At 37.8% G+C, this 25,887-nt stretch overlaps 1 protein-coding gene across 2 annotated transcripts in view; it reads left to right on the forward strand.

Moving 5' to 3' along the window:
* The window catches only part of OBI1 (ORC ubiquitin ligase 1), a 42,533-nt gene that overhangs the window by 4,888 nt on the left and 11,758 nt on the right, over positions 1-25,887 (forward strand). For both annotated transcript variants that reach the window (XM_004423096.3, XM_087435954.1), the window contains 4 exons: positions 7,776-7,911; positions 10,709-10,800; positions 12,933-13,181; positions 16,793-16,881. In XM_004423096.3, the coding sequence (XP_004423153.1) occupies positions 7,776-7,911; positions 10,709-10,800; positions 12,933-13,181; positions 16,793-16,881 (566 nt within the window). The remainder of the gene's footprint in view (positions 1-7,775; positions 7,912-10,708; positions 10,801-12,932; positions 13,182-16,792; positions 16,882-25,887) is intronic.

The following is a 25,887-nucleotide window of genomic DNA, read 5'->3' on the forward strand; positions in this document are numbered from 1 at the left end:
TCAGCCTTCTTTTGCACAGTCTTTCTAGATCTTCAGTTAGTGAAACCCATAAAGTTTTGAGATAGGTGCAAGAAAGAATATTCTTTGAAGAAGGAGGATTAGCTCTAGTCTCTAGCAAAGGTGACAGAAGGGCAGAGGAGTTGATTTTAAGTGTAATTCCTAGGCCAGATGACAAAGTTGATCTGTTGCCTTTTTCCTCCCATCACTTCCATCAGTGCCCCTTTTCTGCAGACTCTGCTGATCCCAGTGTCTTGATTGTAATCTCTTGCTTCTTTCAGGCACATGTCCTCTATTTCTTACTCCCAGATTATTGTTTGCTAACCCTGCTCTAAGGAAGAAAGAACTATTTCTTAGTTGAAAGAGCATTCAATTTGTGGTTGAATCACTTTGAATGATAGTTGAATGCTGGCTCTACCACTTATAACCTGAATCATTATTTCCTTGAGTCTCAGTTTCCACAGCTGAAAATGAATTTCATGCTTACCAACCACATTAGATTGTTAGAGAAATTCATGTGATTATCCTAGACCATGTGAGTGGATTTCATCCCCCAGGGACATTTGGCAACGTCTGGAGTCCGGAGACGTTTCTAATTGTCTACAGGGGGTTGCTACTCACATCTGGTGGATAGAGTCCAGGGATGCTGCTAGCTAAACATCCTGCAATATACAGGACAGCCCCCTACAACAAAAACGTTTTCATCCAAAATGTCAGTAGTACTGAGGTTGAGAAACCCTGTCCTAAACCAATATATAACTCCTAGTAGGTGAGTCTAGGATGATATGGATATTAATGGACAGTACCTTTAGACATGACTCCTCCCAGGTACATTTGTTTTTTAAGAAAGGGGTTTTGGTGATAGAGTGAAGTCTCTTAAAACTGAAACATCTTCAGATAAAGAAGTGAAACTACATAGTAGAATTACAGATTATAGGATTAATCTTTCTGCACCCTGGAACTGCCCCCTCAGGCCCATTCTAGTGAGAAAAGCCCACTTTTCATACCTTGTTTTCTCTTCTCTTCCTCCTCTTCCTCCTCACTAGCCTCAGGGGGTATTACCCTAGGATATCACTTCAACATGCTTACTCCAGATGAATTTGGAATTGTACGTGTCACTTACCCTTGCTGTTGTCATCTTGCATTTTTATTTCATAAGAGTACTGTTTTATTGCCACAGATCTCATTTAAGAGTAAATTGGAGGGCCGGCCCTGTGGCTTGGTGGTTAAGTGCGCGCGCTGCGATGCTGGTGGCCCGGGTTCGGATCCCGGGTGCGCATCGAGGCACCACTTCTCCGTTCATCCTGAGGCCGAGTCCCACATACAACAACTAGAAGGATGTGCAGCTACGACACACAACTATCCACTGGGGCTTTGGGAAAAATAAAATAAATAAAATCTTTAAAAAAAAAAAAAAAAGAGTAAATTGGATATAAAGTCTAATAACAGGCAAATTATGACTATTTTTGTGTCTTGGGAAGATCTCATTAAAGAAAATTATGTATGTTTTGATCTTGTATATAGCAGGATCTGGGTAGAAGAAGATGGGTGGAGAGAAATTGAGGGAGGGCTAGATTCTTTGTATTTTGCTCCTGTAGGTTACAGTCAAATAAATAACAAGTTATTTGTTTTAGTAGTCCTTTCTCTTTTATAGATTTCTATTCTCCTAAGCTAAATTTAAACCATTGTGTAGAAATCATCACCTGATAAGTACTTGATCCAAAGAGAATGAGTCAACTGTTTCAAAAATCCAACAGAATGTCAGTGACAATACCAGGTATCAAACAGTGAAAATGATTCTCCTGTGGGTGATGTTGCCAATGGCTCTTAGTAGACAGAGCCAAGTAGTCTGCTTGTGGTTGTTCTTCTGTATCATTTTGACAGATTAAATGGAAAGGTTAAACTTTCACTTTTTCACAATTTGGCAGTAGCCATTGACCTTTTGCTTCTTGAGATGCTTTTAGGAGCATTATCTCAGCCTTTCATTTTAATACATCAGAATTCACTTTTATTAACCTTAGAGTGTGCTGGGCATTGTATCAGGTGCTGTAGGTGGATACAAAGATGAACAGGACACTGCCCCTGACCCTAAAGAGTCTGAAATCTAATAGGGAAGGCAGGATGGAAACAGTTTTATAAGTACAGCACAATGCAGAAAGAAGTGAACATTAAATCAATGCATAAGGAGTACCCTTACGAGAATCAAAGACCCAGTTGTTCTAAAAAAGATTAGTGAAGGCCTTTCAGAGGAGGAAGTGTTTGATTTTCAAAAAGGTGGAAGGGATTTTATTTTGGGGAAGCTGGAGGCCAGCAGGACGTATCAAGCTAAGAAATGAGAGCACAATAAACAGGGAACCTCCACTGTTCGTATTCTTTTTTGGTGAATGTCAAGTAGATCTGTGTGGTTGAAGTATAGGTTATGTCAAAAATTGAAGTAGCAGATCAAGGGAAATAGCTGTTTAAGAACCAGATTATGTTGTTATTTGAATGCTATACTTAAAACTATGAAGAGGGAAAAGCCACTGCTGTTTTGCAGGAGAGCAGTGCAAGTTGCTGATCCCTATTTTAGAAAGGTAGCTCTGGCATCAATAGGAAAGGTGGACAGAAATGAACACTTGGAAGCAAGGAAGCTTGGGAGGAGGTCATTGCAATAGATCAGGGAGAAAAGAATGAGAACCTGGACTCATTATTGAGGTGAAGATGGAAAAGAAGGGATAGATGATAGGTAAAAGAACATTTAGGGGTAGATTTGCCATATTTTGACTATTCTGGAATGTACTTTTTTTCACATTAGAGCACATCTGAGATCTGGTTGTATCGTACAAGTGATGGCATCTCACAGATGTAAGTGGCAGTATTTTTCATTCTTTCTTTTTTCTTAGTGGTACGTAGAATATTGGTGCGTCTTAAAATCTCTGGCTTCTTAGACGTGTTATGTGATACCCGGGTTTAGTGACAGATTGGATGGTGAGGATAAGGAAAAAGGTTGAGTCAGAGACAGCTCTGAATATTCTAGTCCCAGTGATGATGTGGTGGTGCCATTAACTTAGACAAGAGGGAGTGCAGGAGGAGGAGTGAATCAGTGGAGGAGGCCAAGTTTTGGTTTTAGACATGTTGTGGTTAAGGCAACTATAAGATCCTTACACGGAGTTGGCACCTGGGCATGTGGATATAATAATAATGTTACCTTTTCTTTTCCTTTTTTTTTTTTGAGGGATTACTATGTGGAAGTCTCTGTGCTTACATCTTTACATTATTAAATCTTAACACCTGAATGAAAAGTGTACTAGGTTAAAACACAATTTTCAGAGGTGGAAACTAATGCCCACTGGCACTAAAGGGCTTACCCAAGGTCAAATAGCTCAATAAGTGGCAGAGCTGGTGTTGGCTCCAGGTTTGTCTCTTGACAAACCTGGCTCTGCAACTTATTGAGGTCCAGTTACAGAGGATTCTCAGGAGTTGTCACCATGGAAAAGATGTCAACACCATGTGATACATGAGATTAAGAGAGAGAATAGAGCTATGTCAGATAAGATGGCCCAGGACAAAACATTAGAGAAAGCAGCCATACCGCCTCCAGTATTTTGACTATAAGCATCTCACTCTCATCCTCTTCCCCTCACACCCGCTGTCGGCATTACTTCAGCCTTATCAAGACCCATCCACTGACTCTATGACTCTATCACTTGTTCACTGTCATCATTACCATTCCTATACTCATTTCCCTTATTAGCCAGGGTCATTTATCATCATCAGTCCCTTGTCTCTCTCTTCCTCCTTGGCAAAACTCCAATTCTGGGTAAACCCAACTACTCATTTACTTCCTGCCTGAACCTGAACAGCTAAAAATTGGTAAGAAAAATATACACCTGTGCTAATTGGTCTTACTTTACAGTCAAAACCACAGACCTCAAGTAGGAAATAACAATGTTTGGCAATCCTGCTACATGTCCCTAGTAAATTTACTTTCTCACTTTTCAAAATAACTGCTTTGTTCTCTTATTTTCTCAAGTTGGTATCCTTCCCTGCTTCTCATTTTCAGCTGGTAACCTCCCCTCATATTTAATGACAAAATATAAGCAATTGGAACAGTTGAAACATGAGTTTTCTCATCTTTCCATCAACAGATCTTCCAACCCCTTTGTATTTGTTCTCACATCCTTGGCCTTCCCTTTTGTTACAATGGAAGACAGATCCTTACTTCTTTGTAAGTCAAAATCTCCCCTTTATACTTTGGATCTCAATCCCCTCTTGACTTCTTAGGGACTTTACTATCTATGGCTTTGATCTCTCCTCCTCTTCCTCCATTATTAATATCCCCTCTTTACTGTATCGTTCCCATTGCATTCCATACCAGGGCTCATTTTTATGCTCTCCTTTACAGCAAAACATGAAATAATTGTCTGTATTCTCTGTCTTTACTTCTTCACCTTTGCTTGTTTCTCAACCTGCAGTCAAGTTTCCATCCCCACCATTGGCTGAAACAGTGCTTGTCAGTAACAGATCACAGTGACTTCCATGCAGTTAAATCCCATACTCACTTCTCTGTCTACATCAAACTCAGCCTCTCCTCAATATTTGACATACTTAGCCACTGTCTCCTTCTTGAAAAATTTCTCTTAGCTTCTGTGAGACCATACTCTCCTATCCTCCAGCACAGACCCCTCCTTCTCAGTTCACTTTGCTGGTTGCTCCTCCTCCTCCTCTGCTTGCTAGAATGAGAATCTCCTCCAGTCTTGTGAATATCTAAAGCCAGTGATTCTCAGGCCCTGCTTTGTCCACTTGAAAGTCAGCTTGGCATCACAAATTTAACATGGCCAAAACAGAATTCTTGATTTCCACCACATGTAAGACCTTCTTTTCCTTTATCTTTGTCACGTTAGTTAATGATAGCACCAACCACTGCATTGTTCAAAACCGTTTGTTAGATTGGGGAGATATTTAACCTTCGTTGTGGGAACAATTACATAGAAAATACCAATTGCCTTTAAATGTGCCTGTAATGAGGGAAGCCTATAGTGAGTGGGAGAGCATCTTGAATCTCCTTAAAAAATGTGCACAGTTTTATATTTTGAGCATTGGCTTTCATCCATTTTCAGATGGGTTCGTGACTTAAAAAAAGAAATTAAGTCACTGCTCTAAAAGTCTGAGGAGATAACTCTTCTTTCTTTAGCTGAGCTTCTTGTTTGGGGGATATATGTACTTCTAGGAGTATTGCAGGAATGTGATATGTGTGCTTGTGTGCTCATGTGCCTGTGTTTGGGGGAAGCTACAAGATAGATATGGCAGTATCTTCCTGGTACTTAGTTTGAAAATTCTTTGGTCTAAAAACATTTCATGACTTAAAGATTAAATTAAAACACACATGAATATGTTTTGCTCTGGACTTCTGAATCACATGAATTTTTAGGAAAAAATAGCACCTGCACATAAAGTTCAGGCTTGTCTACCTCTTGTGCCTCTGATCAGGGATACCTCCCAGATAAGCATTCACTCCTTGCTGTTAAGAAACACTTTAGAAGAAGAGTTTGAGAGGCTGTACTTCATGGTCTTACTTATTTATTTTAATCAGTCCTGTAAAATCAGTTGAAATGAATGAATTAGAATTGATTTCTCCAAGAGGAAGTCTAAATCCAAGCCGAATTATCTTCTCTGTTTAGTTTTCTTATGTTAGTGTTCATAATCAAGGGAGCATCTAAATATTTGGAAAGCCAGACTGAGACCAGAGAGCTCTTTACAGTGAGGCTTAAAACGATTACCTGCCTGGTGTGAATCGCCATACATGTGTGATTTCTTTGAGGGTAGGGACCCCTTTCAAATGGATGAATACTCATAGTATCCTTCTGAGACAGGCGTAGAGCAGCACAAGCATTTTCTCTGCGGAAAGTGGTTTGTGGTGATTCTGTCTCTTCATTCTCCCTCTACGTCTTCTGCTTTCCCTTGATCTTCTAGTCCCTAGTGCAGACCGACTGTACAATGGTATTGTTATTATTATTAGAATAGGAAGATATTGAAAATAGCTATATAGTGTTTTGAGTCCCACAGTAAAAGTACCATGTAAATCAAGTGAAAGCCTAAGCATCTCTGTGTCTTTTTTGTTTTTGTTTTTTATTGTTTAATTTGTGCTATTTGAAGAATGTTAAGTTATTATTCCCTCTGGCAAGTGCCCCAACTACTTGAATGTAAAGTATTATCTTAACAGCAGTTACTTCATTCAACAAACCTTTACTGAGTACCTACTCTGTACTAGGCTATACTAGGCTATCTTCTAGGCATCAGGGATTTAGAAATGAATGAGACAAAGGAAGTTCTTGCTCTCATGGGGCTTCCATTCTTTTTTCTTTTCTTTTCTTTTTTTTTTTTTTTTTTGCTAAGGAAGATTTGCCCTGACCTAACATCTGTTGCCAATCTTCCTCTTTTTTGTTTTTTTTTTTGCTTGAGGAAGATTAGCCCTGAGCTAACATCTGTGCCAGTCTTCCTTCATTTTGTATGTGGGTCGCCGCCACAACATGGCTGACTAGTGGTATAGGTCTGCACCCAGGATCCGAACCTGTGAACTCCGGGCCACTAAAGCAGAGCGCGCTGAACTTAACCACCATGCCATAGGGCTGGCCCCGGGGCTTCCATTCTAATAGGGGAGATAGACAATAAATATTGTAAAGAAACATATAATATCAGGTAGAAAACTAAAGCAGCTTCTCTCTTCTATTTTCTCTCTGATAAAACAACTACATGAAATCAAAGCACCTAGTTAACCCGGAGCAAGCCACCTAATTTTTTCACACCTTGGTTTCCTTATTTGTAACGTATATTTACTCTGTTTACCTCACAGTGTTATGTAAAACAAAAAACAGAGAGAGAGAAAATGCATGTGAAAGCCCTTTGTAAAATATAAGACTATATAAATGTAAAGTATTATTATTTGTACTTGTTTACATGGAGTTAAAGATTTGTGTATTTGGTGTATGTCAATATTTCTGTTGGCATTGCATGCTGTTTAGATTTTATTTCTTTTATTTTTTTCCCCCAAAGCCGCAGTAGATAGTTGTATGTCACAGCTGCACATCCTTCCAGCCGCTGCCGCTGTATGCGGGATGCGGCCTCAGCATGGCTGGACAAGCAGTGTGTCGGTGCGCGCCCGGGATCCGAACCCGGGCCGCCAGCAGCAGAGCGCGCACACCCAACTGCTAAGCCATGGGGCCGGCCCAGCATGCTGTTTAGATTATAAACCACTTGAGAGTGGGACTCATGTCTTTTATGGTTGTTTTAGCTTTCATGCTGCTTTGGTTTGGGGGACTTTCTAGTAAGATGTCAATACTTAATGGTTGGTTGTTGTTCTATAATATAGTGGAATGAGTTGAGGGAAGGGTTCAAGCATCAGACAGATGACTGGACTAAATGATCTTTACAGAACCTTCTAATCCTCACATGTTATAATTCTAAAATGGAATAGTTGAAGAAAAATTGTCGTAGCCTTAGTAGAACGAAATGCATTTTCTTTTTGGCTGTGAATGTGGCTTGGAACTAAATAAATCTATTTCAGAGTATGTCAAAAGTTTCAGTCTCTATGACCAAATATCTCAGCTAGTATCTATGTTATACATACATAAAAGACAATGTGGTAGCAGAAGCAGTGTTTTTATAAGTCTTAGATATTTCCTCTGAAAGCACCTCCTGCTGTACTCCAGAGAAGCAATTTGTTTGCTCTAAACTAAACCTCTTGGGTTTCTAGTTATGATTGTTGACCTGTACTAAAAGTAATGTTTCTTTTTTCACAGGTACGCCAGCCTGTCATATGCATCAACAACCATGTATTTTGTTCAATTTGTATCGATTTGTGGTTGAAGAATAATAGCCAGTGTCCAGCTTGCAGAGTCCCCATCACTCCTGAAAATCCTTGCAAAGAGATTATTGGTAAGGGCCTATTTTATAAATTCATAGAAATAGATTTGAAACAATCTCTAAATAGTGTATATTTGAAGGAAGACTGAAATAGACAGTTTTCATTGATGTTATTTTGCCAATATCATACCGGATGGATTGGTCATTTATATAATCTGTAAGTGGAGCAACTGAGGGGCACAAGGCACTGTGAGAAATCTTAGTGCCTCATAGAACTTACATTCTGGTAGAGGCTGTGCATGTGGACCAAAATATTAATGGTTTAAAGCAGCAGATGCTAAAGGTCGAAAAAAGGCCCAGAGAGTTCAGGCAAGGAAGTTCAGCTAGGAACGTTGAGAAGGGCTTTATGAAACAGGTGGCCTTTAAGATGGAGATTTAAGGATGGATAAAATTTTAACAGATAAAGATTAGGGAGGCCGTTTCATGCAGAGGAAGTAGTATGAACTAAGATTTAGAAGTAGGAAAACACAAAGCATAGTTTTGGAAATGATCCGTAGTCTAGTTTGTGTCTGACTACTAAAATAAGACTGAGGCGCCAGCCGGTGGCTCAAGCAGTTAAGTGCGCGCACTCTGCTGCGGCGGCCCTGGGTTCACAGGTTCGGATCCCGGGCGTGCACCGACGCACTGCTTGCTAAGCCGTGCTGTGGTGGCGTCCCATATAAAGTAGAGGAGGATGGGCACGATTGTTAGCCCAGGGCCAGTCTTCCTCAAGAAAAAAGGGGAGGATTGGCATCGGATGTTAGCTCAGGGCTAGTTCTCCTCATAAAAAATAAATAAATAAATAAAATAAGACTGAAAAGGTAAAATGAGACTTTAGTGCAGAATATCTTGATTGACAAACTAAATCAGGGACTTGCTCTGTGGGTGAGAAGGGTGAGGTGGGTATGATGGTTGTGAGCGAGGGAGTAGCATGATCCAAAATGTGCTTGAGGAATCTCACTAGGGTGATGGTATGTAGGTCAGGCTGTAGGGGAGAGACAGGATGTGAGGAGGTCAGGTGAGGCTCTTGCTGAGGTGAGGGAGAATGTGAGTCAGGATTAAGGGTGAAAAAGAACATTCAGTGCTGCAGTAGTACAGTTAAGAGGGGGGATATAAAACTTGAACTAAAAGATCCTTGAAAAATTAAAGAGCTTTTTTAGTGTTTGGGGTTTTTTGTTTGTTTGTTTTTGTTTTATTCCTAAATCTCTCTTTGCTGGTTTTCTTTTGTTCGGTTTTCAATCACTGACCTCATTTCTTTCTTTCTTTTTTTTTTTTTTTGAGGAAGATTGGCCCTGTGCTAACATCTGTTGCCAATCTTCCTCTTTTTTCTTTTTTCTTCCCAAAGCCCCAGTACGTAGTTGTGTATCATTGTTGTAGTTGTAGCTCTTCTCTATGGGATGCCGCCCCAGCATGGCTTGATGAGCGGTGAGTACGTCCGCGCCCAGGATCTGAACTGGCAAACCCCGTGCCGCCAAAGAGGAACGCACGAACTTAACCACTACGCCACTGGGCCGGCCCTTAGTGTTTGGTTTCTATTCTGCTCATATAAGTTATTTCTGTTAGATTGCAAAAAAATAAAATGATTTTTATTTGTTATTGCTTTAGAAAAGATTGGAAAGTGGATCAGTCATTAGCTATGTATAGAAAACACCTTTCAGAAAACTTAAGAAGTCATTCTAATAGTCCCAAATTAGGAAAAATGGACTTAAATGAGATTTTTACAGTGGAAATGGAAAGTAAGATATATGCTAGAACAAGAACTAGTGGGACTTTGAAACTAGGGGATCCGAAGGGGGAATCAGAGATGGCTCCAGGGTTTCTTTCTTGAGTGACCTGGGTGAACTCTGATAAAGGAATATTTCTCTGCTATGCTGCATACTTCAGTGTTAACCTCTCTGCCTCTAGTTTCTTGCTGGTACTGAACTTCACCAAGGAGTCAAGTCTTTTCTTGCAGAATATGAGGTTTGATGATTAAAATAATTTGAAAGTTTCTTCCCCAAGCTTCTCTTCACATTCCTTCTCCTGCCTTCATTCATTCATATCTAAGTGATATTTTGTAAATTCTCTCAAATAAAATAGTTCAACCATCCTTGTATTTGGATAGAACATCCTGAAAAAGAACATCTCTAAAATGCCTTTGCTCTCATGATGCTAAGAAAGGTAACCACAGTGTAGGTGAAGAGCTCTCAAGAATTCATTTTGAGTGTATTTGTAACGAGTCATATGGGCATACAATTAATGCCATGATTCATAATCCATTGTAACTGGGTTGTTACAATGAAAAGCAGTGAAAAGACACATTAATCTTTTCAGTTATGTTACCAGTAACTAGGTATGTTTGAATGAATACATTGGTTGTAATATATATCATATATATTTCATATATTATATATAGATATATATTTGATTATTATATCATATATATGAAATATATATTGATAATATCTTATTTATATAATTTATTCGTTAAATATAATCATTGGTTTTATCGCTATTTAACAATTGTCCGGTATTCAAAGTTTGCAATAGTTCAGATGTGATAATTAATAAAATATAGCCTTTGCCTTATTGAGTTTATTATAATAAGATCCACAGGTAAGTAAACACAACTTTATATTTTACTGAAGGTATTTTTTATGGTGTTATTTGATATTTATCTTTTCTCAGGATTGAGATAGAGAAGAGGCCTCGATGGCAGCCCCAAGTGTGTACATAGGGAATGGGTAGAAATTAAGCTGGAGAACTATATAAAACAATAAGAAAAGGGTTCATTTTCTATTTCATTCTGCCCAAATCAGAATGAAAAGTTAGATTTTTTTTTTTCCTGTAGGAGGAACAAGTGAAAGTGAACCTATGCTAAGCCATACAGTCAGGAAGCACCTCCGGAAAACTAGACTTGAATTGCTCCACAAAGAATATGAGGTAAATGATAATTCAAATTTAAAATGACAACAGCATTGAAGTCAAGTTGAAACTGAGCTATCTTGGTCCCTGAACTTCTTAGAGTAAACAATCAATGAACTCTTATTTTAAATGACAATTTAAAAATATTTTATTTGATAAATTTTTTTTGCCCTTTCCTATTTCAAATAGAGGAAAGGAACAGATGGAAGCATTTCCTTTTTTTCCTTCTTTTAATGTAAAATTTGTCCTCAATAGTCATTTTGTACTTGTTCCCACAAGAAGTTGGGAAATAGAGGAAACTCTCTTGTGAAAGTCGGGCTTCCAACCCCACAAGCCATTATGAATGTTCTGGTAAACAGTGACTGTAACTTTCATTCTGTTTTTGTTTCTGCCTATAAATTCACTGATAATTATAAGCCCGATCAGTCTGGCAAAGTACATATACCTGTGTCAACTACCAGCAAAGAGAGTTTGGTATGAAATATGCTATTTCCTAATTCTTTTTTGCATGTAAAACAATGGGGTTTTTTAAATAAAAATTGTATATATTTAAGATGTACAACTTGATGTTTTGATATATATACACATAGTGAAACGATTACTTCAGTCAAGGTAATTAATATATCTATCTCCTCACATAGTTGTGTGTGTGTGTGTGTGTGTGTGTGTGTGGTAAGAGCACCTGAAATCTACACTCTTAGCGAATTTCCAATATACAATACAGTCTTATTAACTACAGTCATCACACTATACATTAGATGTCTAGACATGTATCCTACATAACTGCACATAGTGCCCTTTGATCCATCTCTACATTTCTTCCACCTCCCCCCCCCCATTTCCTCTACCTCACCACCCTTGGCAACCACTGTTTTTAACTCTCTGCTTCTATGTATTTGACTTTTTTACGGTCCGCATTTAAGTGACAACATGTACTAGTTTTCTTTCTGAGAAGGCAACTTGACAGGGTGATGGAATTTTTCCAAATTAGCTTTATGCTAATTGAATACTTATACTTTTGAATGGTAAACATTAAGCCCAATTGTCATTTTATGTTGACTAAAGGGGGGATATTACTGATCTCTCCTTTTGACGCAAAATATCTTTAAGTTAAACTAGATACATGGAAGCTACTTCAGCTGCCTCAAAAATTTTTTTAAATAAAGCAGGACATAAATGACTGAATAAATGTTCATTCATACATGTGTTTTTCTTGTTTAATTTGTTTATTCACTAATATATTAATTCAAAAAAATTGATTTTCTCATTTATAATAATATTTAACTTGGAATGTATTACAATTTAAAATAGTGTATAATAGTATCTGTGTTAAATATAAAATGTACTCTTACATACTTAGTGAATACTTCTCATACTTAGGTACTAATCAGATTAATCCTTTAGGAGATCAGTGGCACATTGAGCTACTTGGAATTTATTTTCTAACAACAGAATTTCTAGTTTAAGATGAAATACTCATTATAGATGAATAAATGGTATCACAGAAAAGAGTTCCAGCCCAAATGTTTAGTAATTGGATTTAAGATAATAAGCAAATTCCAGATGGGGAAAACTAATACTTGGAATAGTCGTGGTGGTAATTAAGAACAAGAATATAGAAAAGTTAAAAATTAACTACAGGTGTTATTCTGAAATGGCAAGTGGAAGGAATGGTACGTGGTTTCACTCTTACTTCACATCTAGAAGGAAAAATATAAACATCAAACAAACCTGTAAGAGAGCACCTTGATCAACACTGTATTTTTTAATTCCCCTCAGTAAAGCAGTTAAACATGCCTCAGAATTTTCTTCTGAGGCATCTACTTCCTTGTTGAATTCATGTGACTGTTCTTGTTTTCTGGATATCTTAAATAGAATCAAAGATTTGACATTTAATTTTTTTTAAAACCAAAAACTATCATTGAATTAAAATGAAAGCAGTGAAAATGCCAATTTTCATCAGAGTCAAAGTACTTTTTGAGAATTTCAACTGTGTGTGACTTTCTGCCTACAAAACTATTCTGATGGGTAAAGAATCTGTGTATCTACAGAACTTTGAGTATAAAATTTAAAAATACATTGGTCTCAGTTTAGCATACAAATGTTTTTAGTGTCTGTGTCTATCTAATGGCTATGCAATGCTTTTTCAGGATGAAATAGATTGTCTGCAAAAAGAGGTAGAAGAGCTTAAAAGTAAAAATCTCAGCTTGGAGTCACAGATCAAGACTATTCTGGATCCTTTAACTTTGATGCAGGGCAACCAAAATGAAGACAAACATCCAGTTGCAGATAATTCAAGTAAAATTGACCCAGAAACTGTAGCAGAGTGGAAAAAAAAACTTAGGACAGCTAATGAAATCTATGAAAAAGTGAAAGATGATGTAGATAAGCTGAAGGAGGTAAGTTGTGGTTGTTTTTAAACATCTATTATAGTTTTTAAACTTCTATTATAGTTGTTTTTAAAATTCTATAATATTTTAAGTACCTTCAGAAGTATACATAGCCATATTATCTTGATTCATCATTAGATGATTTGTGGGGGAAGGACAAAGAATCCCTGGATGAGCATTATAAGCAACAGGAAAACTTTTTCTCCTCAAATGTCATTAGCTGCCAAGAAATATCAGGTAGTTCCATTTGTGACTATAATTGGAGACTCTCTAGTGCTTCTATATGAGTTTGCATCTTCTTGTAGAAGAGTGACATCAATTTAAAGGATGTGTTTCTATTTCCTTTCTTTGTGGTTTGCCTTAATATTTTTTGAGCTTATGTCAGTGACTGCCCTATATGCATAAAAACAAACACATATCCATGTCCCTACTTATAAAATGAAAGGTTTGGATATCTTTTCTAATCTATTCTCGGATTTTTAAGATTGTAAATAGTTAAAGGCTTAATGACTAATTCCAAGAGAGCTGTGAGTAGCTGCTTTAGACTACTCAATGCAAAAGAATGTTGTAGCTTATGAGGTAGGTTCATTTTTTTCAGTTATTCTTCCATTCATCAAGATAGAGAAACCATAGGTGAAAAGGCAAACCTCTAGGATTTTCCAGTCTAGGAAAGGAGACGAGATCCATGCCATCAGCACTAGAGGCTGAATCAAGTGCTGTAGAGCTTTGTTGGCCAAAGGGACCAACCTTTAGCTTGCCTTCCAGTTTATCCACAGTGGAGTCCTTTTGTGCTGAATGGAGATGGTTTTTTGGTATTCATGTCCTGACCACCCATTCAACCTATCTGCATAGTTAAATACTGTTAAATACATAATTAAAATATTGTTACTGTGCTGAATCACTAAATCTTGCCTCCTGAAATCATTTAGTTCCATGTGATATTTTGTAGAAATACCACCACATACTAGCCCTCAGATCCTCAATGAGGTTAAGTAGCAGAAAAGTATCTGCAACTTAGTGTAAATACTAAGCCATCTTCACATTCCAACATATAAAATAAATGCTGTTTGGGCTCAGAAAAGGCCAAGATGAGAGAAAGAAGGAAACTTAGTGCTTTCAGGGGAAAAAGAAACTACAAACATAATTGCACTGAGTTCATTACAAGTTTAGGGGAAGTGTGTAGTTTCTTTGGGTATTGATGGCCAACGTTAGCTTGTTGGTTTGTCTAAGAAGAGAAGAGGACACGAAAAGGAAAGACAGCTGGGAAGTTACGGTATATATCAACCTACCATGTCCCCTTTAACTTCCCTTTCTCTTTTTGAGCCATCAGTAAGTTCTGTATGGTCTGCTTTATAGTTATTAAACTTCATTTAAATTTTTGGCAATAAATGCTTCTTAGAGCATGAGGCACTGCATGAAAACTTTACTCTGGGCTCATAAGAGTGGTGTAGGGGGATAATGTAAAACAAAAGTACATAGAACACAGTTTTTCTTTGCTCTTTTAAAGGTCACGTGTTAAATTCAATACCCAAAGCTACTCTGAGACCTCAGAATTATTTAGGATCTTTATAAAGCCCATTTTAGATGCCTACTGATGGTATTAGGTAGTACTAGGCAATAAACTGGAACATAAATGAATTAAAAAACATGGACTGCAGAGGCAGAACTTGAATGTGAAGTACAAAGTCAAAGAAATAACATACTATAAATCAAATATAGGAGTACAAAAGATTCCGAATAAAGGACTACTTAGAATGAATGAAATAGACTTTTTTTTCTGACATTTCCAGGACTAGGTGAGTTTTGAACCATGATGAGGCCAGTATCACCCAATCAGTGTTGAGAATGCAAAATAGCTGAAGTCTTCATTATTCTTTTAGGTGCGACAAATGGGCAGATCTCTACCCTTTGTAGCTTTTACCAACCTAACCCTCCTGAAGTTGAAAATGTCTCTGATAGTTGAGGAACTAGCCAGCTCATAGTGAGAATATTCAAGAGCCACAGGACTGGTGAGAGACCTTGAAATATAGCAATATAGTACAGAGGGCATGGGGAAAAGAAATCAAATGAGTTTCTAATTTAAGCTTGTCATCATCATCAAAAAGCATTCACTAAGTGCCTCTTCTTATGGTGCTATGCTTGAGAGCTTAATTCATTGTCTGTGTGTATGAGGAAGTAAATGACTTTCCTTATATCTTCAGAGGGGCAGTAATGGTGTTTATCAGTCACTTAAAGAATTAACCCTCCACAATTCTGGTTGGTTTGCAACCATGAAGATAAGCAGGTGCTCAGAGCCCAAAAGGAACCTGGATGAGTCTAAGTGAGAGAGTTAGGCTTTGTGCCCAAAAGAATGTCCACTGCCCTGCTTCTCTTGTCATCTTCTTGGGGTGTTTATGTGTGGGTGGGCAAGTAATATAGTCAGAAGTTTGGAAATTAGTCAAAAACCTTGGTCAAATTTTTGAAATCTGTTTTTAAGTCTTCTTGGTTTAAACCTTTTTGTTGACAATAGTTATTGTGACCCATTCACTTTGATTGTTAATATTCTAGTCAAACAAAGAATTTCTCTTGCCAGGTTAGTGAGATTGGTTTCTAGTCTAGGAAGTCTTACTTTTTTTTGGAATTCAAAAATGCAATGACTAGGGAGTTTAAAGAAAGTAGCTGTTAAGAAGACTACAATTTAGGCAGACTATTCAGGCTGTCCAGAATAGTCCTGTGGCTCTTGAATATTCTCATTATGGGCTGGCAATTCTCAATCAATATTGAGACTAGATTTTTCAGCAATTAATGTTTTGTTAGGCAATTTTTGGGTATCATACAATTCAAAAAAGAAAGTCATACTTGGGATTTTTTTCTAATCAAAAGAGAATCCATAGAATTTATTAGAAAACATTGACCCAGTTTTGAGAGTGCCAGAAGTTGTGAGCCAGGGCATTTAGGAAAACCGTTTTGAAGAAAGCAAGCAAGTGATTTAAGGGGGGTGAGGGGAGGGTGAAAAGGGTAAAAGGGGACATTTGTACAGTGACAGATGGAAACTAGACTTTTGGTGGTGAACATGATGTAGTCTATACAGAAGTCAAAATAATAATGATGTACACCTGAAATTTATATAATGTTATAAACCAATGTTACCTCAATAAAAAATAAAAGTTAAAAAAAAGAAAGCAAGTGGTTTAATCATATTAGATTTATCTAAAAAACTATTCTAAAAAAGCAACCAAAAATCAATCTTATAGCTCAAGAATTAACTCTTAGCATTAGTTTAGCAAATAATTGCATATGGTTTAATGTTACCATGCTTAGAGTATTCAGTTATGTGAAAAAGGAAAAAAAAATATATGCCATTAGTATAGCCCTTAATGACTCTAAGCTAACTAACATAGCTTTGTTTATTTCCCTGGATAGATTTGCGAAGTGCTTGGGGAATATGGATTAAAAGTATTTGGTTGTGTTCACAGTTTCACAAGTCATTCCCAGTGGTGATTTTAAGTTTCTGAAGGCCATGTTCTAGTGTTCAGTTTTATGATATTATCGCTCTAAAAAATACAGATGGCTCATGTCATAATTTTTACAAGACACTTTTGTTTTAGCTTGTGCTTAATTATTTTCAACTCTTTTTTAAGGCAAATAAAAATTTGAAATTGGAAAATGGTGGCCTGGTGAGGGAGAATTTACGACTGAAGGCTGAAGTTGATAACAGATCACCCCAGAAGTATGTATTTTGCTCATAGAGCAACGTTTCAGATTATGTCAATGTTTTAGAATAAGCTGCTATTATAGTATGTTTTTCATTTGACTGATTGAAGCATGTAGGTTTAAGTAGAATGTCTTGTCTCTAAAAGTAAAGTGTATATTTATGTTTTGGTTAAATCTTAGTCTCAGTTAAGGCTAATTTTGAAGAAAGGATTTTATTTTTATCCTTTTTCCTTTTCTGATTAGCAAGAGGATTGTTTTATGTGACCTAATACAGGTGAACCTTCACTTGGTTTTATATATACTGTTTAATAGTACTAACTAAGAGTAGGGAGATTAACATAATGCCCTTTAGATGTTTTCTGAAATAATCTTAATAATAGTTAACCTTCATATAGTGCATTCTCTTTGCCAGGTACACAACCTGTGATGTAGAACTGTTATTCTCCGTTTGTGGGTGAGGAAACAGAGCATAGAGAGATTAAATTAATTTATGTAAATTTGCACAGCTACTAAGTGGTGGAAATAGGATTTGAACTCAGGTAGTCCAGCCCAGAGTCCACACTCTGTTACATTACACTGAAAACCGTTACACTACCCATTATACTAAAAAGCCTACCTGAAATAGGCATTATTTGTTGAACTTTGGACTGATTAGAACTATACAATCAAGTAAATTTATTCTTCCTTTATGATGGAATAGTTTTCATTCCGTTCCGAAAGGTAAGAGATTACAAGTATTGACCTGCTTAACAGTTAGTTTGTCTATTTAAAATTATAAAAAACATTTGAGAGTTAAGAGTTGAAGATGGAGAAAAGATGGGAGACAGCACTTGATCTTTTTCTTCTTCTAGGAAAAAAATGAGAAGCGAGAAGAGAATATGGCCCCCATCCCTCTCTGAGGGGTGGGATGTCAGAACTCCACACTTTCTTCTTGTCCAACTGCTAGACTTCATTTCTTCCTAATGGAAAAAGACAAGGCAGGCATAAGAAAACAATGGAAATTTATCTTGCCAGAAATAGCTCTCTGCTTGTCATTTGAAAAGGAGAAAATGTTGCCTTCCATAAAACCAAGTGTGGTATCAGGAAATGGTAGAAGTAAACCGTAATTACTCAAGGCAGAGATAACTAACCAAAAGAGAAAGAAGCATAGCTTTTACTTTTAAATAGTTCCTTTTCCTGTGCTCTCCAACCTCATTTTTCTTTCGCTTCAGATAATGTCCTACTTTGACAAATTAGTAAAATAAGCTTAGGAAGTGTTGCTGTTATGTGGTGGTTTGAATCTCTGCTCCTCTTATTTATTGGCAGCTCTCCTTGCCAGTCATAGTAATGCTTGTCCATTAGCTGTTTCCCACAGCATGCTGAATGAACTAAAGCTATTTTGTTTGTAGCTTTTATTTCTTGAAAAGTTGCCCACCAGATTTCAGATCTAATGCCAGCCACCAGGATATGTGTTTTTAAATATCCATGGCTCCAACCTGATAAATAACTGAAGAATCTCACCTGAAGAAACCTGACCTCTGTCTATTCTAGCAAGCAGCCACACTTCTGAATCCTATATAACTTTAGGATTTGCTATCTTTAACTTTCATTCCTTCCCTTCAGGGGAAGGAAACAGAAATGACTTGAACTGACCCCTATTCCAGATCAATTTGCAATGCATTGAGGTATTAAATGCATTGCATTTGATTTATAGCCTTGTTTACTCTGCATCGCCAAACCCTAGTGGGATTCAGAGAGAAGCTGACCACAGCTGAAACTTCCCAGATCTGGTTCACCTGAGGAGAGCTCCTATTTGTATTGAAAAGAATATGCAATTTCAAGAGTTTAAAAGTAAATGCAAGAAAATAAAAACCATCCATTTCATTTTGTTCCCTTGATTAGGAAGTGCATTGACCAATTATTATTCTCTTGTCTACTTGGTTAGGTGTCAAGGTTTGCTTTTTATACACATGGCCTTAGTTTGTGATGTATCCTTCAATTTGTGCAACATATTCTACAAATCATGCAGAAGAGAGAGCTTTACAGTTTAGACACTAGAGAGGAAAGAAATTAGGATGGTGTATTTGGCAACTTGGGCCGCCGTAACAAAATACTATAGACAGGGTGGCTTAAACGTTGGATAATTATTTTCTCACAGTTCTGGAGGCTAGAAGTCCCAGATCGAGGTTCGGCAGTTTTGGTTTCTGGTGAGAGCTCTCTTCTTCGCTTGAAGACAGCTGCCTTCTCTCTGTGTCTTCACATGTCAGAGAGTGAGCAAGCTGTGGTTTCTCTTCCTCTTATAAGGACACCAATCCTATCAGATTAGGGCCTCATCCTTATGATCTCATTTAACCTTAATTATGTCCTAAAGACCCTTTATAGTGTAAATATAGTCACATTAGCGGTTAGGGATTCAACATATGGATGAATTTGGTGGGGTAGGGAGGTGGGGAACACAATTTAGTCCGTAGCAGAAGATATTTCTTTTCAAGACACTCAAACAAATATTGTGCTATTGCCCCAAAACAAGACTAACATCTGGTGTGAAAAAGGGAGACTTAAACATTTACATTGGTCTCAAGTAGGTAGTATTGTGTAAAAGTAATATATTTTATAATATTTTAAAGAACAGTGCTATAATCTTTTATAATGAAGATCTGGATTATCATTTATCTCCTCTGCTACTGTTTTTCCCTTCTGTCTTTTACCCTCCATTATTTCCAATCTGAAAGTACACCTGGATATTTTTCCTTCCTCAACTTTAACTTAAAAGTCCTTTAGAGCAGTATGGCAGATATCCTACTAAGCGTGTTCTTCTAGGTTTCAGTAATATCTATTCTGTTCCTTGTTAGAAATTCATTGTTCTAATATCTAAACTGGCAGTCCAGAAAATGCGATCCTTTTCCTTGACTTTATGTAGCCACTTCCTGAATTCTTTTTCTTCTAAAATAATTTATATCACCTGGAGGAAACCATCTGTTTCCCCTTTCAATTTTGTCTAACATGGACTCCTAAGAGAATCAGATTCGATGTTCAGAACTCAAAAGATGGTGATATGTCCTTTAGTTTACAAGGCTATCAGAAGAAAACTCACTTTCCCAGCCAGCCCAGAAATACTGAATGTTTATTTACTTAACACGGTACTAGGTGCTTTGAACTATACAAAATAAATACTCTTCCTGACCCCTAAAGTAGGTTAGGTTTCCTTGCTATAATTTCTCTTACTACCTTGTACTTTCCCTTCTTAGCACGTATCACAATTGCTAATAATTAATGTTTTGTGTAATTATTTGTTTCATGGCTTTCTTCTGTTTGAGCCAGGACTATAGCTGTCTTCAGTATTGTAGCCACTGTGTTTTATAGAGTTCTGGCTCATTTTCTGCTCCTAATATATAGTTGTTCAGTAAATGAATGAAAAACATAGCTCCTAAGACTGTGAGGAAGCAGACAGACAAATCCAGAATGTGGTACACTCAATAGGAAAAGTAACTAGTTTTCTTCATTAAATCATTGGCAAAATGACAGGAGGAGGCCTGCTTTACAATAAGAGAGAACTAAGAGACATAACCAAATGCAGTATATGGATCTTGTCTGGATATTGATTAATAACAAAACAAATGTCAAAAGTCATTTTTGAGGCAGTCAGGTAAATTTGAATATGGACTAGATATTAGATGATACCATTTTGTTTAGGTATTGTAGTTACTTAAGAAAATGTCTATATTTTCTTTTAGAAATGCATACTAAAATATGGATTATAGAATATTTAACAAAAGATATATATAAGGAAAATGAGGCAAAATCTTGATAATTGTTGAATGTGAGTGATGCGTATGTGGGGTTCTGTTGTACTATTCCCCGTACCTCTGTGAATGCTTGAACATTTTTATAATAAAAAATTAAAACCAAAAAAACATGGTCCCTGCCTCCAGGAAGCTCATAATCTCATGAGGGCAAGAGACAAAAACACATGAAACAATTAAATACTAAACAGATACTAAGCCAAATAGCAGAGGCAGCAGTGTGAGTTCAGAGAATGGCAAGAGGGTTGCAGTGATGAGAGTAGAGGCAGGACTTGAGCTGAGCTTTGAAGGATGGAGATTTCAGTGAGGAGGAAGGGATTCTGAGCAAGAGGAAATAGCTTGAGCTGTTAGGAGTACTAAGTGGTCCCTTCAGCTTCAGTCCATTGTCTCCAGTAGTAGCCACACATCATGCTCAAGAAAATGGTGGCTTCCTTCTCAAACTCATCAGAGCGGAAGTCCTCTGTGTAATTTGCACACTTCTCCATTGTGACCATCATCACCCTACTTAAATAGTTGGTTAGCACGACTCCACTACATCCATCAATCTTTGCCCTAAGCTTTCTGCTTTCTTAGTCTCATATTTAGTGAGGAATGCCAAGTGTGTCACCCCTCCACGTGGTAAGAAACAACAAGAATGAGAAACTGAAGGGAAGACTTTAGTATTGCATTTCTCATATTCCTAAATTCCCTTGGCTTCAATTACTGTTCCTAAACTGTGCCAGGAAATTGTGGATATATTTGTCCTTGATAGAGTTAGGAGTTCCTTAGTGATTTTTTAGCTTAAAGAGGTATGAAGAATTGATCTGTAAAGCATTTGAAAGTTTCATGCCCTCTCTCTGAGATCTCTCTGTTCAGTTGTGCCTTTTTTTTGCCCTGGGCATGCTAGGCAGGGTTTATGCCATGTTGCCAGCTATTATGAGGCTTTAGAAAAGCAGCTGTTCTTGCCCTCAGCTGGTAACTCACCTTAATAGCATAGGGTATAAAGCTTCATGTACAAAACTCCATATGTCATTTATATCAAACTTGGTTATAATTGGATTAATGGCTTTCCTTTCCATAAATATGTATTCAAGAATGTTATGTGTTCTTGTCATTGTGTCTTTAGTGAGATCTGTGGGTTTGATCATGTTTCCCTGCATGCAGCTCTTTTACTGCAAGGCTTGTCATTATGGACCAATCTTTACCCATGCCCCAGCTCTTTCTAGGGGGAGATAAAGGCTCCAGATACTCTAGACAGTGAGCAGTATTTCCTGTTATTAGTATATGAAAAGAAGCGCTCTGAAGAGGAAAGAACAGACTTCATAGATTATGACCTGGGCTTTCTTCCCTTTTTACTGTATTTGTGTTCCTTGAGCCATCTCATCTAATCTCATGGCTTTAATAATCATCTACCTGTATGTCAGAGATTACAAAATAAAATGTAAATCTTTAGCCTTGCCTTTTCTCCTGAACTGTAGATTCATATTTCCATCTGTCTGTTGTATACCTTCACTAGAGATCCTATATCTTAAATTACCACAAAGCATAGTAGTTAAATAAATTCTTAGCTCTGGAGACAGACTACCTGGATTCAAATTTCCCTGCTTCCACTGTGCCCCCTCTTGCCCTGCCCAATCCATTTTTACCATACTCAAAATTATCTTTTTATAAAGTATAAATCAAATTATTTAAATCTCCTACCTAAAACTATCCATTGTTTTCCTGAAATAAAATCCAGATTTTTCACAAGTTAGTCTACACTTACCTTTTCCACTTCATCTCGTTCTCATTCCCCCAGCTCATCCTGCTCCAGCCATACTGGCTTTCTTCTGTTTCTAAAACATGCTGGGCTTTTTCCCTCTGCTTAGAGTGTTCTGCTTCCAAATCTTTATGTGGCTGTCTCCTGTCATCAGATTCAGAGAGGCCTTTCCTGATCATTCAATCTACGTAGCCCTCTGCTTCAGCGCCCTCTACTTCCTTACTCTGTCTTATTGTGATACCATAGTAATAAAATCATGGTGTGGTGAAGCATTATAGCATATGATTATGAGCACAGGCTCCAGAGCCAGACTCCTTAGGACTGAACTCTAGCTTTATCTGCTTACTAGCTCTGTGATATAGGGGAAGATATTTAGCCTTTTTGTGTCTCAGTTTTTGTGTTTGGTGAAATGGGGTCAGTAGTCATAGCTATCTTACAGGTTGTAGTGAGGGTTAAATGAATTAAAACTTGAAATACTCTTATAACAGAGCCCATAGTTAATGCTCAACCAATGTTATCCTATTATTATCTTATTAACCCTTATCACTGTCTGAAATTATCTTGTTCATTCAGTTGTTTGACCTCTTTGTTGTCTGTCTCCTCCATTCTAAACTCTAAGCTCCACAAGGGTAAGGATCTTGCTGCCTATCTCCTTCACCTGCACAACCTCAGCACTTAATAAGTATTTGTTACATAATTAAATGAATAGATACATATTTGATAAATAACTTAACCTCTTGGAGCCATCGTTTTCTTTATGTAAAATGTGGATAATGTGTTGTTGCAAGGATTAAAGGAAATAATTTTATGTCCTTGACACAATGTGTGTAGCACAAAGAACTGGTGGAAGTCTGGGTCTAAATAATTGTATCCATTGTCCATCCCACGCAAAACCTTGATTATCCTCTTGCTTTGTTCCTCTCCTCCTTAATGGCTTTACTACTCATATGGTTGCCTAAGATAAAAACCTCAGTCTTCACATGTTTCTCCACCCCTTCTCCTCAGCTCACACCTAATTGTTCAGCATATACTCTCCATCCTACCTCTTAAATGTCTCTGTCATCCATCTTCTTCTCGTTCTCACTAGGTTAGATCCATGTGATTTCTTGCTTAGCCTATTTTAACAACCTTCCAACTGCTTGCTCTTCTTTTCCACTCTCAACCCTCGAGCATCTGCCTTATTGTTGCCTGAACTCTAGAATATAAATTTGGTCATCTCACTCACCCGTTTAGTAACCTTTGGTGACTTCCTATTGCCTGCAAATTAAAGCTCAGATTTCTTAGTATAGGATGTAACGTGACTTCAGCTTAACCTTCTTGCCTCCTCTCCAGCCTCCCACTTGTTGTCCTCTGTTTGGGCCATGCATTTTTCGCTGGGCCAAATTCGCGATGTTGTGACATGCCTTTGCTCATTCCTTTCCTGATCCTGCCCATTAGCCTCTCCTTTTTAATTCTGCCTGGTTAATTTCTACCCATCCTTTGAGATCTAGTCCAGTTGTTGCTTTATCTGTGAGGTCCTCCATGATTTCCCTAGACAGAGGGAACTTGCCTCCTGTTGTTCCCATTATTCTTAAATCATATTGTTTTAAGGAACATATTTTATACTAACCAGTTACATAACTGTCACACTCAGTTAATCTACCAGCTCCTTGAAGCTAAGACATATTTTTTAAGATGTACACATATGTGTATCTATATAAAATATGTGTGTGTGTGTGTGTGTGTGTGTATTTCTTCTCTGGATCCTGGCAGAAGGAAGGAGTCCTTATACTCTAATACACTAAACTGCTACTTGGAGGGAACTGACCAGAGAATTAAGATTTTGATCTTTCTTGAAGCTTAAAATATGAAGGGTTTAAGAGGGCAGGAAATCAGAGATTGCTGGCATTTTCTCCAATCTGGAGAGCAGAGGGATTTCCTGAAGTTTTCCTAAATTATACCAGAGATTGGAAGTTAGAAAGAGTAAAAGAGGAGGTGATGTTATGGCTTGCCTGGCTCCCGGACAAGATCTTGTATGATCTCCTTACTTGAACTGGGTTTTCCTGCCCTTATCTGTCTGCATGCTAACTCTGAGCTGTGGCGCCTTCCCGGTTCACAGGACTGGTCTTGCTAAATTGTGTCTTAAGACGTGCCCGTACCATCCTCAGCAACACGTCTGGTCTTGCTGGCCTTGGCTGTTGTCCCTTCTTGACCTATTCTGGCCTTTTTTGTTTCTCACAATTCTGCTGTGACAAATGCCATGATTCCTAGTATTTGACCCCGGCCTGATCTGATGGCTGAATCTGCTATGCCCTTTGGTTTTCCCGGAAGGGGAACTTGTAGACTGTCAGGGGAGCCTGATGATACCCTGGGGCCAGACTGACAGCCAGGTGTGCTTAAGCCCCTCAGCCGCCTGAGGGGCCCTTCTCTGGATATTCAGCTAATTGGGGATGGGCAGTTACTGCAGTTTTCTGTCAACTTGTCTTTATTGTATTGATAAGATATTTTAGGACCCTGCAATGGATGCTAATGACTAAGCGACAAGGTTGTCAGAAGAATTATCAACTGTTGAGAACAGGGATAATGTCTTCTATTCCTTTTGTTTTCCTTCTTCACAGCCCCTCAGCATATATTAGTCCTCAGTAACTGTTATCTGAGTAATATTTACAGGGCGGCTGGTTATTTTTTTATTTTATTTTGTTTCGGATTGTTCCTTATACTGAGAGAGACAAAGAGATTGATTTAACTATAGTGAAAAGTGTGTAGATAGATACTAGGCCCAAGGTTTAAGTACGCTTTTTTTTTTTTAAGTGAATGAGAACACTTTTTTTTTTTTTGAGGAAGATTGGCCCTGTGCTAACATGTGTTCCCAATCTTCCTCTTTTTTCTTTTTTCTCCCCAAGGCCCCAGTACAAAGTTGTGTATCATAGTTGTAGAGTTATAGCTCTTCTATATGGGACGCTGCCTCAGCATGGCTTGATGAGCGGTGAGTAGGTCTGTGCCCAGGATCCAAACCTGCAAACCCTGGGCCGCCAAAGCAGAACGTGCAAACTTAACCGCCGTGCCACTGGGCTGGCCCCTTAAGTGTGGTTTTTTTACCCAACAATAGTTGTACTCTTTTACACTATTGTGACTTTGTCAGTGTTGTTGTTAAGGTTATTATATTTTGGGAAAAGGTATAAGTCCTTTATTCCTCTGAGGACTGTAAAAATAAATGAAATAGCATGTCTTAAGGTTCTCTCCTTCCATGAGAGATTAGAATCCCCATTAATGTCATGTAAATTTTCAAGGCTGATCTTTTTTTTTGTGTGTGTGAGGAAGATCAGCCCTGAGGTAACATGCATGCCAATCCTCTTTTTGCTGAGGAGGACGAGCCCTGAGCTAACATCTATTGCCAATCCTCCTCCTTTTTCTCCCCAAAGCCCCAGTAGATAGTTCTATGTCATAGTTGCACATCCTTCTAGTTGCTGTATGTGGGATGCCGCTTCAGCATGGTCAGAAAGGTGGTACATTGGTGCGCGCC

The sequence above is a fragment of the Ceratotherium simum genome, chromosome 10 (genome assembly GCF_057802395.1).
Source record: "Ceratotherium simum simum isolate JZ-2026a chromosome 10, ASM5780239v1, whole genome shotgun sequence".
Lineage (NCBI taxonomy): Eukaryota > Metazoa > Chordata > Mammalia > Perissodactyla > Rhinocerotidae > Ceratotherium > Ceratotherium simum.